At 42.5% G+C, this 17,555-nt stretch overlaps 1 protein-coding gene across 1 annotated transcript; it reads left to right on the top strand.

The window, feature by feature from the left end:
• Positions 1–610: 610 nt before the first annotated feature.
• Positions 611–16,032, top strand: pomp (proteasome maturation protein). The gene is made up of 6 exons (XM_055636890.1): positions 611–759; positions 3,290–3,390; positions 9,196–9,256; positions 11,085–11,186; positions 14,334–14,427; positions 14,761–16,032. The coding sequence occupies exons 1-6, from the start codon at positions 757–759 to the stop codon at positions 14,826–14,828; spliced, it is 429 nt and encodes a 142-aa protein (XP_055492865.1). The 5' UTR covers positions 611–756; the 3' UTR covers positions 14,829–16,032.
• Positions 16,033–17,555: the final 1,523 nt, after the last annotated feature.

Below are 17,555 nucleotides of genomic sequence, written 5' to 3'. Positions count from 1 at the left end.
TTTAGATCTAGTAATTGAATTTTGTAATTAGCTACAATTAGGTAACTAACTAATTATATGCTTTAATTTCAGGTCATCCAAATAAGATTGTTTCATATTTGTTTCACAATGCTTCAATCTATATTAACTGAAAATTTCATTCAGTTCTATTAACTTTTAAGAAAGTTATGGACTTTTGACTGCCCTTGATCACCGCTTTTGAGTTAAGTCAATGGAACAGCAATAGGGAACAAGATGCTAATTTCCGAGTATGAAAATGGCCAAAACTTTTTTTAATACTTAAGATATGAAAGCGAATTAGGTGTCAAATTAAACTTCTTTTTGTGCTTTATCTGATGGGATAAATTGCAGACATGATTTTTAAAATCTCAAAACTTTGTAACATTGCTAGATAAATCAGCCATGATTGAATGGCGGAATAGACTTGATGGGCCGAATAACCTAATTCTGTTCCTATTACTTATGAGCTTCGTTATGTCTGCTTTGCTAATTATTTGCTGTACCTGCACGCCAGGTTGATCTGAGACTTCTTATTTTATAATGTTCTGGCTTTTCTTTCCCATTAAATAAGTCATTTAGTTTAAACGGTGAGGTGGAAGCCATTGACTTCACTCCTTCATCGATGCTCAACAGTCGGTTGGGTGGCCGGAAGTGTCGCGCGGTCACGAGGCCGGAAATTGTCGCCGCGAAGGGGACGGGGCGAAGCGGTTGGTTGAAGCGGCGGCGGCGGCTCGTGAGGGAAAAGAGGCGCTCGAGATGGTGAGGCCGGGAGCGGGGAATGAACGGATCAAAGTGTCCGGGCTGCACAGTGTGTGTGTGTTACTGTGCTGGGGAAGTTGGCGGCAGCTGGCGGAAGGCACGGCGCCTGATGTACGTGGGCTGCACGCCGCCTTTACTTTGTGATTAGTCACCGGGCCGGATGCAGGCTCCGAGCCTGGGGTTTATCTCGGCGCCGTGTCCCGCCGGCACCGACACGGCTACGGACGCTCAGCGGGATCCGAGTCACACGAAAAAGTTCAGAGATCCGGGATGAGGGAGGGGGACTATCGGAAAGTTAGAAACTGGTTTCCATTAGTCTAGTTTTCCAGCGGTTGCCCCATATAGAGTGGAAACAGGTCCTTCGGCGCAACTTGCTCACACGGGCCAATACCGTGAAACATAGAAAATAGGTGCAGGAGTAGGCCATTCGGCCCTTCGAGCCTGCGCCGCCATTCAATATGATCATGGCTGATCATCCAACTCAGTATCCCATCCCTGCCTTCTCTCCATACCGCCTGATCCCTTTAGCCACAAGGGCCACATCTAACTCCCTCTTAAATATAGCCAATGAACTGGCCTCAACTACCTTCTGTGGCAGAGAATTCCAGAGATTCACCACTCTCTGAATACGCTCCATATACACGAGTCCCACCTGCCTGTGTTTGGCCCATATTATCTCTGTCCACGTACCTGTCCAAGTGTTTTTTCAGGGCTCTCACTTAACTTTTTTTCTTTGTTGTCAGCGGGGCAACCTAGGCAGCTTTTTGGTTGCCAAATGACAGTTTAGTTGGTCATTTAAGACGGCTTGCATGACGCGTGCGATAATGTGCTCGGACGAAGTCAATGAAGCATTCACATATTATTTCTGCTTCAAATAAAGTCACAAACTAAACATATTCACCAATCAAGACATGATGTATACCACAGTGACATGCAGCAAATCTATAATACAGTATATACAGTATCTCAACACGTTTTACACGTTGCAATGAATGCAATTTCTATTGTTTCTTTCCACTTCCAAACAAAAATGTGGTTGGATTATTCAGCGTATGATCAATCTCGGTGAGACCAAGCACATGCTTTGTGATCGCTTCGCACAACACCTCCGCTCGGTTCGCAATAACCAACCTGATCTCCCGCTGGCTCAGCACTTCAACTCCCCCTCCCATTCCGAATCTGACCTTTCTGTCCTGTGCCTCCTCCATGGCCAGAGTGAGGCCCACCGCAAATTGGAGTAACAGCACCTCATATTTTGTTTGGGTAGTTTACACCCCAGCGTTATGAACATTGGCTTCTCCAATTTTAGGTAGTCCTTGCTTTCTCCCCCCCACTTCCCCTCCCCTCCCATTCCCAGCTCTCCCACAGCCCACAGTCTCCGCATCTTCCTTTATTATTCCCGTTCCCCCTCCCGACATCAGTCTGAAGAAGGGTCTCGATCCGAAACGTCGCCTATTCCTTCGCTCCATAGATGCTGCCTAACCCGCTGATTTTCTCCAGCTTTTTTGTCTACCAACGGGATCCTACCACTGGCCACTTCTTCCTATCTCCTCCCCTGTCAGCTTTCCGCAGAGATCGCTCTCTCCGTAACTTCCTGGTCAATTCGTCCCTTCCCGTCCAAACCACCCCTTCTCCTGGCACTTTCCCTTGCAACTGCAGGAAATGCTACACTTGTCACTTAACCTCCCCCCTTGACTGCATTCAAGGACCTAAGCAGTCTTTCCAGAGGTTCACCTGCACCTCCTCCAACCTCATCTATTACATTCGCTGCTCTAGGTGTCAGCTGATCTACATTGGTGAGACCAAGAGTAAGCTTGGCGATCGCTTCGCCCAACACCTACACTCGGTTCGCAATAACCAACCTGATCTCCCAGTGGCTCAGCACTTCAACTCCCCCTTCCATTCCGAATCTGATCTTTCTGTCCTGGGCCTCGTCCGTGGCCAGAGTGAGGCCCACCGTAAATTGGAGGAGCAGCACCTCATATTTCGCTTGGGCAGTTCACAACCCAGCGGTAGATCTCCAATTTCACAATCCTCCAGGGTAAATAATTATAGAGGTTCACTATCCGTCTGCATTTTGGAGCTTTTTCTCTAGAGAAATATTGTTGACGCTTAGAATCAATTGCAATAAAACACCTGCAAGTAACAATATATATCTGTTCAAGTTAACATAACTTGGTTCAACACAAACATGTAGCATTCCTGTTTAATGGCTATGCCTGATTTATTGTGGAACTGATACCATCTTTTAGATTCTGTTTACTGGGTGATGAATATCTGGAATATGGTTTGCTAATTTGTGCTGGTATTGCTTACTGCACTTGTGATTTCAGGCACCATGTTCCATCTATTTATGTCCCAAGGTCAGAACACATAATGCAAATCTAGACCATTGTCAGTGAATGAGCCCTTCACTGAATAATACAATTGTTTTTTAATTGCATAATGTTATACTATTCCTGTTTGAACACTATATTATGCCTGTAATTAAAGGCTATTTTTTATACTGATGTCATATTGTTTGTTACAGAATTCCAGAGGACTTAAAGCCCAACTGAAGGATAGTGTTCCTATTGAAGATTTTGGACTTAATGCAGGACCCTATGGCGTGCGTGATACCTTGCGTGGAGGGTATGTATTGTGCATCTTGTATGTTTTTTTTTTTGTTAGAGCTGTTGTTGAATGGTGCAGATTGTTTAAAATTATAATGCCAAATTAATGTATTCTTCACTGTACCTTGGTACATGTGACAATAAACTAAAGCTGAAACTGAACTGAGATAAGTAAATGGGAAGATATCCTAATTGTCAGCTATCTACTTTTTGTGCAAGTTGCTGTCAGTTGTTTGTTTCTTGTTTCTTCGCTATTTCGAATGTGCAACTCTTAAGAAAAATGTCCGCACAATGTACAGACTTCATGGATTTAATTGATCCTTGCTCTAGTTTTTGAACTATCATTTTTTTTAAAGGGTAATAAGTACTGGAGTAGCTCAACAGGTCAGGCAGCACCTGTGGAGAACATAGGTTCAGGTCAAGACTCTTCAGACTCAACTCTTCAGGTCTGACTTCTTCTGAAGTCTGAGTTCAGATTTCTTCAGAAAGGTCTCGACTTAAAATGTCACTATCTATGTTCTCCAGAGATGCTGCCTGACCCACTGAGTTACTCTAGCACTTTGTATAGTTTTGTGTATTAACCAGCATCTGCAGCTCCTTCTTTCAACATCTTTTTTAAATGTTTAAACAAATGCAGACACTGGATTCTGTACCTGGGAATGGTATTGAAGGTTAAGTGTTATTGTTTGAAATGTATTATTTTGACCTTCAGTTATGAACGTGTTGTCATAAAATTTTCCAACAGTGGGATCAGATTTTGATAGAATACTGTGTACTTGACTTGGAGAGTAATTGAGATTTGATTTATGTAATATTAGAACATAGCAAACACAAAGCAGGAACAGGGGCTTCATCCCACCATGTACATGTCGGCCAAGATGCCGATCTAAACTAAAGGGCCTGTCCCACTTTCCCGAGTTATTCACAAATTCTCCTGAGTTATTCATGAATTCTCCCGAGTTTTCTCGCAGAATGTTCGTAACAAGTCCGTAGGAGTCCGTGGATATATCGTAGCGACTCGTTATGCCAGCCGTAGGTACTCGGGGCATCAGGTAAGTCGGGACGTTTTTTCAGCATGATGAAAAATGTCCGTGAGTAAAAAAAAAAAATAGCCCCGAGTACCTACGGCTGGCGTAACGAGCCGCTACGATATATCCACGGACTCATTACGAACATTCTGCGAGTTTGTAAACTTGGGTGAATTCGTGAGTAACTCAGGAGAATTTGTGAATAACTCGGGAAAGTGGGACAGGCCCTTAACCCCACCTGTCTACTTGTGTTCATATTTTACAAAGAATGTTGCCATTACCTTAAATGTTGAAACTAATCTGTTAGGATATGGGGTGGAGAGGGAGGAGGTTGTTACCAGTTCCTAGTTGGCATCAAGTTTTTTGAGGTACTGTAGTCCATTCTCTCGTGATGCTGTCAGATATAAAACCTCAAAATATTAACTCAGTAAGTTGCTCCAAATGGTAAAGGTGGTAATGAATAGGTATTAGTCAAGTAGACTATTGTTTTGGTGTTGGTAAACATTTTGGAGTATTACAACAGCACACGTCCAGGCAATCATTCTATTATATGCCTGGCAATTATGTACTGCTCCAAAAATAAATTGTTATAATAAAAATAAATAAAAATTGAGGCCTCCTACTTTGGTGAATCAAGCATCAAATGAGCGACTGTTTTGCAGAACACGTGTACTCTCCACAACAAACACCTTGAGCTTATGGTTGCATATCATTTTAACTCTCCTACTCCCTCACGGACCTGTTCTGTTCTGTTCTTGACCTTCACCATTCCTACAGAGACACTAATTGCAAATAATTTAATATTCCTCTTGGGTGGCATATAACCTAATGGTATGTATGTTGAATTTTCCCATTGACCTATGCTTTTGGGATCAAACATCGCGGAGCTGCGGGTCTGTGGAGCGGCCAGCCGCAGGCGGCGGTGCTGAACTTTAACATCATGAGCCTGGGATTTCTCACCAAGATCGCCAGTGGTGGAGTTAGCTTCGGAAGCCGTGATCTCCGGTAAGGAAGCGGCCGCTCCAGGCATCCCAAGCTGCTGAGAGGGTTCTCCCGACGCCAGAGCACCATCACCCGGCGAAGAAGGGCCTGTAACATGGCCCCCTTAGCGACGACTGCGGAGGCCTCAATATGCCCGACTATGGGTGGGCATGGGGATGGGGACTGGACTTTGTGCCTTCCCTCATAATGGGAACCATTATGGGGGGATGTTTTTTATGTTTATTGTTAAATTCTTTAATGTTGCGTCTTTTATCTGTGTGCTGCACGGCAGGTCAAATTTCACTACACTAATTGGTGTATGTGACAATAAATGTCCTTTGTCCTTTTCCTGATCAAATTTGCCTGGCTGTCCATTTTTCTTCTCTCTGTTCATCCCTGTCATCTTCTCCTTCCACCTGGTTCCATCTACCCATCTGGTTCAATCTTTCAACAACCAACCTCTATCCCACCTTCTTACATACTGTTATATATTGGCAAACTTTCCTGTTTTCCCTTACTCCCGATGAAGGGTGTCAACCAAAATGTTCACTTGTACCTTTTGCTTGCACAAATGCTGCTTGACCCAGTGAGTACTTCCAATGGTCTGGTTTTGTTTTAGATTTAGTTACAGAGATAGGTTGAATAAGTTAGGTCTTTATTCACTGGAGCGCAGAAGGTTAAGGGGGGACTTGATAGAGGTCTTTAAAATGATGAGAGGGATAGACAGAGTTGATGTGGACAAGCTTTTCCCTTTGAGAATAGGGAAGATTCAAACAAGAGGACATGACTTCAGAATTAAGGGACAGAAGTTTAGGGGTAACATGAGGGGGAACTTCTTTACTCAGAGAGTGGTAGCAGTGTGGAATGAGCTTCCAGTGGAAGTGGTGTCGGCAGGTTCATTGGTGTCATTTAAAAATAAATTGGATAGGCATATGGATGAGAAGGGAATGGAGGGTTATGGCATGAGTGCAGGCAGGTGGGACTAAGGGAAAAAGTTGTTCGGCACGGACTTGTAGGGCCGAGATGGCCTGTTTCCGTGCTGTAATTGTTATATGGTTATATGGTTATGGTTATTCCAACAACTGCAGTCTCTTGCAGGCCATGTGCATTTGTTCTTCATATCAATAGTGGTCCTAATCCTGTTGGCAGCTCAGGATATGTATATTTGTGCTTCATATCAGTAATAGTCTTATCACAACGTCTGCTCAGGATATGAAATTCAAAGGGCTTTTTTGGAACATTCTACATCTGCCCATTTATATATGGCATTAAGGAAAATTAGTTCTATTTTCTTAGTTTTGTTAACGTTTTGTGTATTTACTATTTAGAACAATGTAATTGTATGTTGAATACGTTAAACAAATCAATAAAAAATTAATAATGTACATTCTTGGTTTTGTAGTTAATATTTTGCTGATCCTTATGTTAACGCCAAACACAGAATATATTTTCTTTAAAGAATCGTGCTTCATATTGTGCAGAACAGGAAGTAACTTGTTTTCTTTTTTTAATGATTACGGAGTTATTTTAAGAATCTTAATTTTTCAGTACCTTGCGTTTCCTGGTTATGGAGCCAAAAATGTCAATTTGGCGGTAAATAAACAATACAAGCTAATTTGGAAAACCAATCAGCTGTTCTTTTTGCAGCCAATGTCTATTCATGTTACCTGGTGATGGGTTAGATATAAAATGGGTCAATTAAAATTGCAGTTTATAAACTTTTTGCAGAGCTTAATTAATGTTTGCTGTTTTTAACTGTTTGCTCTTAGGAAATGTACAAGTTTTTTTTTTACACAGAGAACTTGTGCCGGGGGTGGTGGTCTTGTATACTTCAGTGTGTGGATGCTATTTGGTTTTGGCTATTCAAGTACATTTTCTATGCTTTACGTTGGGTGCATTTGCATTTACAATTCATTCTTATTAATTTACATCCATTTCTTTCTCCCGCCCATTCTAATTTTAGTCTCTTCTTGCCCATTGAAGTCCAAATGTGTATCTTGATTTGGTCTGTCAATCAATCTGCACCAAGCATTGAATTAATTTGCTGTACCACACAGGATTAAACTGGAACAAATGAACTGTGGAGTTTTTTGTGTGTTATAACATCTTTGCATTGGCCCAGGCAGTGGCAGGAACTGCCCACTGCATATTCCATTATGAAGAGATGGGCATGAACATCTCTAAGTCTGCAGATGACACAAAGCTGGGTGGCAGTGTGAGCTGCGAGGAGAATGCTATGAAGCTGTTGGGTGAGTGGGCAGAAGCTTGGCAGATGCGGTATAATCTGGATAAATGTGAGGTTATTCACTTTGGTGGCAAGAACAAGAAGACAGATTATTATCTGAATGGTGTCAGATTAGGAGAAGGGGAGGTGCAATGAGACCTGGGTGCGCGTGTACATCAATAACTGAAAGTAAGCATGCAGGTACCACAGGCAGTGAAGAAAGCCATTGGCATGTTGTCCTTCATTGTGAGAGGATTTGAGTTTAGGAGCAAGGAGGTCCTAATGCAGTTGTACAGGGTCCCTGGTGAGATTGCACCTGGAGTATTGTGTGCACTTTTGGTCTCCTAATTTGAGGAAAGACATTATTGCTATTGAGGGAGTGCAGCGTAGGTTCACCAGGTTAATTCCCGGGATGGCGGGACTGATGTATGATGAAAGCATAGGTTGACTGGGCTTGTTTTCGCACGAACTTAGAAGGATGAGAGGGGATCTTACAGAAACATATAAACATATAAAATTCTTAGAGGATTGGACAGGGTAGATGCAGGAAAAATGTTGGGGGAATCCAGAACCAAGGGTCACAGTTTAAGAATAAAGGGTAGGTCATTTAGGACTGAGATAAGGAAAAACTTTTTCACCCAGAGAGCTGTGAATCTGTGGAATTCTTTGGATGTTTTCAAGAGAAAGTTAAATTTAGCTCTTAGGGCTAAGGGATATGGGGGGAAAAGCCAGAACGGGGTACTGATTTTGGATGATCAGCCATGATCATATTGAATGGTAGTGCTGGCTTGAAGGACCAGAAGTTGCTTGGGGATAAGGGCCCTTTGTTAGAATTGAGAAAGGGAGAATATAAATTAGTTTTAAGTAGCAGAGAGTGTATGAACAAAGCATTTGGAATATCTGTGGCAGTGTGACCTTTAACATCGGGAGAAGAATGAAAAACAGGGGAGAGACAATGACTTTGCCTTCCATCCCAGTGAGGAGGAGATTCACTGTGATGGATGTTTGTGTTAATTGTGTGTCTTTTTTTTCTTTGCTTTTTCTTCTTGTATGACTGCAGAAACCAAATTTTGTATGAACTTCATTTGAGGTTCAAATGACAATAATCAGTATTGTATTGTATAAGGATACATGGGTATTTGATTGGTATTTTCAGGAGAAACTTAATGGAGAAAGAGGACAAGAATATATATACATCCAGGTTCAAGAAAAGTTTCTTACTATCAAACTCTTAAACTACCCTGCACAACCCTAACTACAACCCTAACTCACCAAAAACGACCATGGACTTTACACTACCTACTTTGGTTTGCACTATTGCGGTCTGTTTACCATATTAAAGTGATAATTTAGTGTATTTTTATTTATTATATATTTGTTGCGTTGATGTGCCTGTTAAGCTGTAGCAAGTAAAAATTGTATTGTTTCATACCCATTGCGTATGACAATTAAACACTCTTGACAATAGAAATAAATATCTTCAGGAGACTGGGCAAGGAAAGAATGGACATGTGTCCTTTTAAAATTGTTGACTACTTTACTCATTCATCTGGTTTAAATAAGTTGAATATTTTCTGCTTTTTTTTTTTAGATTCTCCAATGTGAAGTCTGAACTTTTGCCAAATCATCCCCTGGAAGTTTCAGAAATCAATGTAAGTTTGAAAATGTTGTGCTGTACTGAAATGCATTGATACTGATTTATGTTGTGTCTGCTGATATCAAGTGGGGTATGATTAGGATGCTTGACTCAGCAAGTTTGGATTTGATGGTAGAATGCATGATTTCTGCTCTTTATTGCCCTAATTCATGTTTTTTTTTAAATGGAGGTGAATCTTTTAAGGGATGGATGGATGGATTTTTCCATCCAAGCAATAATTTTTCACATTACTCAATGGTCAAAATGTCAATAGTATTTAATTGTAATATGCTCTCTGATATCTTGGATCTAAATAATATTTGAATCTTTTGAAATTATACTTCCTTATAGTTATATAGCCACAGTTTATTAATCCAAAATGGCCATTTGGTCGTGATATCTGTTAGTTTTAACATTCAGTCAAATTATCCCCAAAAACTGCGAATTGGAAAAATTGTTTACAGCTGCCACACAATCTAGTAAAATTTAGAAATGTAAACAAGATACCTCACACGCAGTGGAGACATGATGCTGCAGATGCTGGATTCTGGAGCAACACTGGAAAGTGCTGGAATCGGTTCAGCAGATTGAGCATCATCTGTGGGTGGGGGAAGGGGTGGTGTGGGGAAGGAATAGTCAACATTTAGGTGAAGACCCTGCATCAGGACTGAGAGAAGGAAGATATCTGGTGAAAAGAGGACGATGGAGAGTTGAGACAGAAGCGAGTAGGTGATAGGTGTACTGAGGAGAGGATAAGGGCAAGGAGATGCAGACAGTTAAGGGGGGAAGTAGTAGGTGGACCCTGTGAGGATGGTGGTGGAGACAGCTGTCGCAATGCTTGAGATCATAGCTGGAGCCAAACCGGGCAGCCTGGAATCGGAGCGGAAGGCACATGAGACTTGACAAAGGCAAGGAATGACTGTGGCTTAAGTAACGAGATTTAGTACACCTCTCCTCAACTTCTCCACTCTTCTCAACTTCACTGTGTCTGAGTACACAGCCTTCCACTCACTTGGCACCAATCGCAACCTAGTCATCAAACCTGCAGACAAGGGCAGCGCCATTGTAATCTGGTGCACTGACCACCCTTGTAATTGCAGGAGGTGAGACACTTGTTCTTGCACCTCTTCCCTGACCACTATCAACCCATCTAGGTGAGAGAAACATTTATGTGTACCTCCTCCAACACTGCATTTGGTGCTTCCAATGTGGTCGTCTCCTCATTGACAAGACCTAACTCAGACTAGTGACCTATGTAGGGGTCACCTGCACTTTGTCTATTGTTGCTGTCCCAAACTCCCAGTTATATTGTCATTTTGACACCTCTTCTCATTCCCACTGACCTGTCCTATTTTTTTTTCTTTCGTTTCCAATATTATCCACACGGCTGCCTCCCAACTCCATCACCACCCCGCCCAACTGGCCCCATCTTTCTTTTTCCCCCTTTTTTTGCCAAACACCTCTAGCCTATAACCTATGTTTTCACAACTCCACCACCCTCTTGCCCCCCCCCCCCCCCCCCCCCCCCATGGCTCCTCGGCTTATTATCCTTCACCCTTCCTTAGTCCACCTGTAACCTACTGGCCCCCCCCTCATCCTCCCCCCCCCCCCCCCCCCCCCCCCCCCCTTTATACTGGCTATCCTCCCTCTCAACCTGGAGCGTCAACAAATATCTCCCCTACTTCACCTTTCCCCTTTCGGATGCTGTTCAACAAGCTAAGTATTTCCAGCAGTTCAACAACCATGTTTGATGCAAATCGGAAATTGATTTTCCGATTTCCGATTTCACTGAATTGCTTTCATTTTGCACCTGTGTCCTAGAAATTAATGTTTTCTTTATTCAGTTCCAGCTCAATAAAAATCAAATGAATTTTGCTACATTGAGAAATATTCAAGGATTATCCGCTCCACTAAAGTTACAAATGGAATACAAAGCAGTAAAGCAGGTACACCATTTATTATTTTAGTTTAAACTAGACCAATTGCAGGCCCGTTGGGTTTGTTCCCCCAACGTGCGGTTGTCGGGGGGGAGGCGGCATGCAGCGTCACACACTAACTATCTCCCCCCCGCACTCACGCTAATTGCCCCCCTTGATATTATATTAACATGATTAATTTGCTCCTTTTACCCCATAACCACCCTACTGATGCATAGCCCCCAACTTGCAGTCACATCTAGAGAGGGGGGAGGGGTAGAGATTGAGGGCAGAGAGAGAAGGGACAGAGACACAGAGAGAAACAGTACACAGAGAGAGGGGGTAGTGGGGTGGAGAGGAGGAGAAGAGGGAGGGTGGGTAAGGGGGGAAAAGGGGGGGGGAGGAGAGAGTGAGTGAGGGGGGAGAGAGAGGGGTGGTGAGAGGGTGGTAAGGGGGAGAGGTGGGGAGCAGGGAGGGGGAGGGGGAGAGGAGGGGGAGAGTAGGGAGCAGTGAGGGAGGGTGGAGGGAAGAGGGTAGGGGGTGTGGACGGGAGGGGGTTTAGGGGAGGGAGGGGAGAGAGAGGGAGGGGGAGGAGAGGGGGGGGAGAGGGCGTGCTGAGAGGGGGGTGAGATGAGGGGAGGGGGAGAGGCAGGGAGGGGGGGGAGGGAGGGAAGGGGGTAGGGGGGGTGCGGAGTGGGGTTTAGGGGATGGAGGGGGAGGGGGGAGAGGGGGGGGGAGGGAGAGGGAGAGGGGGAGAGAGAGAGGGATATAGGAGGGGGGGAGAGAGAGAGAGAGAGAGAGAGAGAGAGAGAGAGAGAGGGGGGGGGAGAGAGAGAGGGATAGAGGGAGAGAGAGAGAGAGAGAGAGAGGGGGGGAGAGAGAGTGCCTTTTTACTTCAACCCAAACCCAAACAACCATTTGCAGGCAGAGTTTTTTTTTACTTCAAACTAACTATATTTTCATTTTCAAACCAAATTAAGGGTACTCACAGTGCTGTAGACATTTGTTCAGTGTCATTCAGAGCTCAGAATGACAGAGACTAATTGACAGAGCTCCATCTTGCAGACTAATTGAGAGGCACACACCACTTCCTGGTTTTATATAGTCCCCCCCCCCCCCCCCCCCCCCCCCCCCCCCCCCCTGCTGCCAGCGTGGGCAGCAGAGAGAATGGGGAATTTTGTAAAAACATTAATATCTCTGTCATTATTCATCGACGGGAAAATTCCTCTGCACACATGCGGTGGAGGGGGGCTCTGAGCGAGGTGGCCAAAAATGACGGCCTTAGTTGACGGTGTTCTCTCGGAAATCGCAGCACAGATGGCCAAAACCGGTCAAGAACAGACTTTTAGTAATATATAGATAATTAAATCAATTGCATTTGAGGTTTTTGTTTGCTTTTTATGTTGTCATACAGCATGAAATCTGACCCTTTGGCCTAACTTGTCCCTGTTGACCAGGTTTTATAACCGAGTTAAGGGCCTGTCCCACGAGCATGTGACTCCATGCGGCAAGCGTGACCTAACGTGGTCGCTTGAGCCGTATGGCCTCGCGGGGCCGGTCCCGCTTCGATCGCCAGAGCCGTATGGAGTTGTGCGGAGCTGGCCCCGACATTGCGCGGGGCTCCGAAAAACTGACCGTGTTCAAAAATTACGCTCGGCAACGGCCTGCCGGTCTGCATCTGCCTCGACGCCGTACACCGCCTCGACGGGCATATGCAACGTCTCAAAGCTGTACGTCACGCGCAAAATTCCCGCGAACTTCGCTAGAACTTCACGTCACTCACTCGACCTCCGCGCGACCCCCACTTCTGGTTTGGTCGCGCTTGCCGCATGCTGGTGGGACCGACCCTGTACGGGGATCACTCAACCTCCGCACGGCCCCCACTTCTGGTTTGGTCGCGCTTGCCGCGTGCAGGTCGCATGCTCGTGGGACAGGCCCTTTAGTCTCATTTGCCTGTGCTTGGCCCTTATCCCTCTAAAACTTTCCTATTAATGTTCTTTAAATGCTGTTAATGAACCTGCCAGTACAACTTCACGTGGCAGCTCATTCCATATATGCACTGTGTGAAAAAATTACCCATCAAGTCCCTTAAATCTTTCCCCTCACATCTAATGGTGATGTAATTAATGTACACTTTCTGAAAGTATGTGCATTGAAAGTGTAGACACAAGGAAGTGCAGGTGCTGATTTACCAAATTGGACATAAAGTGCAGGCAACATCTCTGGAGAACATGGATAGGTGATGATTTGGGTTGGGACCCTTCAGTAACTGGACCATTTGAAGCTGCAGTTAATGAAAGTAGAGCTTGTCGTGAAATCATACCATATATTTTGGATATTCAGCAGATAAGTTTTGGAAAGAAAATGGAACATTTTGTAAACAGGGCGGTGTCGCTAGTAGAGTTGGTGCCTCATTGTTCCAGCGACCAAGATTTGATTCTGACCACTGGTGCTCACGGTGAGGAGTCAGCACGTTCTCCCTGTGACCACATGGGTTTTGCCTGGGTGCTCTGGTTTAATCCCACATCCCAAAGGTGTGCATGTCGGCAGGTTAATTAGCTACTGCAAATACCCTGTAGTATATAGGTGAGTGATAAAATGGGGAGCTGAGTGATGGTATGGCATTTGATGTGATTGTTGAGAGAATAGATCACAATTGGTGTAGGAAAGAACTGCAGATGCTGGTTTAAATCGAAGGTCAACACAAAATGCAGGAGTAATTCAGCGGAACAGGCTGCATCTCTGGTGAGAAAGAATGGGTGACGTTTCGGATCGAGACCCTTCTTCAGACTGATTGACTGATCACAATTGGTACTGGATTAATGTAATGCAGCTTTGGTTCGTACTGTTATCTCAATCAAGAATATTTCAGTTCCATCCCGGTTCTATAGAGCAGTGTTGGATTCCAACAAAGTATTGGAATTACCCTGTCCTTTAAGTACGTGATTGAACCTTGTGGCACGTGGTAAGAATTTCTTGACAAAAAACAAATAGGTTCTCCTGAACCTGGTCAATATGCGCCCTTCAAATAATAGTTCCACAATTGCAAATGAATTGCCATATTTGTGAAGGCGTGAATGTACTTCAAGGCACGGTGAAAAAAATAGTTGGATTCAAAATGTCGGTATTATTTCCGATAATCAAGTTAAATATAGTAATACTGTATTTCAAATTTAGGTACAGCGTTTGCCTTTCCTCATAAGCTCAAACATTGCACTGGAAACGCTTCAAGGGAATGATGAATGTCTTGGCTTTGAAGACATACTGAATGGTAATATTTTTATTCCTGGTTTTGTTTGTTTTAACATGGTAACTGAATTCAAAGCTGTACAGCACACGTTTAGATATAGATATGCCATTTATTGTCACTATACATGTCCAATGAAATTAAAAGCTGCTCGTAAATCTTTATGTTTAAATCTCTTGCTTCAGTTACCAATAGCATAAATATATTTGGATCTAGAACAGAAAAGTTGATTGGATATCTGTACTTCAATATTTTTCTAAATTGTTATAATAAAGTTGGGTGTCCAGCAATTTCCTGCATCCTCAAACAATTTCAAAATTCTGTGAGAATTGTTACTTAATTTTCATCTCTTTTTAGATCCAACTCAAAGTGAAGTAATGGGAGAACCGCATCTTATGATGGAATACAAACTTGGCTTGCTGTAATTCACCTGCATTCCTGAGAATTTCCCAGAGACAAGTATTGCTTCCCGCTGCTTTGCATAGGAGGTTATGAAAATAACATCAACTTGTAAAATATAGACACTTCATAATGTAACTTGCCTAAAATGAGTGTAATTGAAAACTTTCTCATCGAATTAAGTTAGTAAGAAGGAGAAATTTGTTAGTGACTTGAAGAGTTGGTTTGCGAACAGCCCAAATCCCATCGTAACTGATGATAAAACTTGAACCCCAGATGCACACATGTTTAACAAAAGTGTTAATTTGTACACTATTAAATACAATTTATAGCAGCGCTAAATATGAAAAGCACATAATTGGAGCGCATACTAGTTATTTCCAATGTAATCACACACAGCATTTAATGGTAGTTTTGGATGCAGCACCATTATTTACTCCCTTAGATCTTTGTTTTTATACCAAACAAAACACTGAAGACAAATAGTCTTAAGTATTTGTACAACAGCAAAACGTTGTACTACTTTGTAACCAAACATTTGGATATATTTGAAATCTTGTCTACTTGCCAGAGACATTTAAGGAAATATTTTTATTTCTCTCTTTGACTTTGCACGTATTGAGGGAATGTTGTCTCATTAAAACACACCTTTCATGAAAATTATCCATTAAGTTTATACATGCTGTTTACTGTCAGATTCCTGCAGATTAATAAAAAACCATTGGGCTCTGTAATCCGCTAATGTTGAACAATTCTGTTGTGGAAAATACATACACATTAAAATTTGCAAAGACAAAGACTTTTAACATCAGCAAAAGAAGTTGATGAGTATTTAAATGTCAGGCTGTTAAAATTTTTTAATTATTATATTCCCAAAAATAAACTGGATTTTAGTTTATTTCACCAATAATGGAATTCATTAGGTTTGCAAACTGGTCACTTTGAAGAGAAATGTAGTTGAATCTAATTTTTTTTTTAATAATAAAAATAATATTTCCGTTTTTTCATTTGTTTGCTTGTCCCGTATGGATGATTAATCTCTACAGTGGATTGTGGAATGAAGAGGGACAGAGTTTGTAATGTTTTGATTGGTTTGTTTTGGGCTGGATGTCAATGGTTAGTTAGCACTCTAAAAATTTAGATAACTTTGCTTATTTAAAAGAAAACACTCGAGATGTAACAACTTATGAACCCCATAAGGTGCAAATAAATCAAGACCCTTACAAATAACTTGCAGGCTTGTTTGCCATAATTATTTCTTCTAAATTGGCTTTTTTTTTATGTAAAGATTTTTGTAAGTTATTTTTTTTTTTGTGTTGCCTGTAATTTCAATCTCTTCACACCAGCCTATCACTGAAGCATCACACAAACAAATGGTCGGTGGTCTGCAACAAGAATCCCAAAGTGTGTGTTGCTTATCCATTTCCGCAACAGGGATTACTCATTTTCAAAATGGATCTGTCTGAAAAAGATTAGCAACTCAAAATGTCACCGGCCCATTCCTTCCACAGATGCTGCATCATCCATTGCGTTCATTCAGCACTTTTGTTCAAGATTCCAGCATCTGCAGTTCCTTGTGTCTCCAAGAATTATTCATGGTGGCTGGAGTAAGGATTTGAAAAAGAGAGATTAATTCTAGTTGTCATGATCTGAGAGTCTTGAAGGGTACCTACTCGAAAAATTACTCATCCATATCGACACAAAACGTCACCTTTTCCTTCTATCCAGAGACGCTGTCTGTCCAGCTGAGTTACTCCAGCATTTTTTATCTATCTTTGGTGTAAACCAGCATCTGCAGTCCCTTCATACACATGCTGCCTGACCCATTGAGTTACTACAGTTCTACACAAGATTCCTGCATCACGCTGTTCTTTGTGTCTTTGGATCAAAAGACATAGATAGGAACATGGAGAAAGTCTTTAAAGAATATCAAGAATTGGGTTGTAAAAGCACAACCCCTTAATAGTCGTAAACCCTGGATTATTACTTGAATCGTGCGCAAATTGGAAAACAAGCGGACAGATCCAAGAGCATTAAAGTGTGGGAAAGCGTGGTTACTTTTCATGGTGACACAAACACCAATTCTGGGACAGGAAAGAGCTGTTCCTGGTCTAGGGTGGGAGCTATAAAATAGACAACCTAAAAATAATCAGAGCAGGAAATGATAGCATAAGGAAGGATAAAGGATGAGAGGATATTGATGACATGAGTGCAAATAAAATTGCAAAAAAGTTTAAAAAGATAATCAACCCTAGAGTGAAGGGAGACAAGAGTAGATGATGGAAACGCGAGTGGAAAAAACAACAAATCTTTGAGGGAACCCGGCGGGTCAGGCAGCATCTGTGGAGAGCAAAGGACACTCAGTGTTTGGGTCAAGATTCTTCACCTGGAATTAATAGGAGCAAAAGGGTGATGGTGTTCCATCATAAAAGATGCTAGAGGCAATCATTTATCAGGTCAACCCGGGCATAACAGATGACTAATATTGAGGCCATTCAGACCTTGGCACCTGCTGCAATGTTTGATAAGAGCATTGCTGATCATTTACCTCAGCAGCATTTTGTGCACAAGCCTCATTTATATTTATTCTCTGAATATCCAAAAATCTAACAACCTCAGTCAGCAACTTAAGAAGATAAATTGTATGTCACCCATTATTACAAGAGAATTCTAATTCAGAAGTAAAGAATTTTTACCACAATTATACAGGGTTTTGGTGAAACCACTGCTGGAGTATTTTATACAGTTTTTGT

Source organism: Leucoraja erinacea, chromosome 6 (genome assembly GCF_028641065.1).
Source record: "Leucoraja erinacea ecotype New England chromosome 6, Leri_hhj_1, whole genome shotgun sequence".
NCBI lineage: Eukaryota > Metazoa > Chordata > Chondrichthyes > Rajiformes > Rajidae > Leucoraja > Leucoraja erinaceus.
Note: the sequence above shows the minus strand (reverse complement) of the source record. Positions and strands in the feature narration are given on the sequence as shown.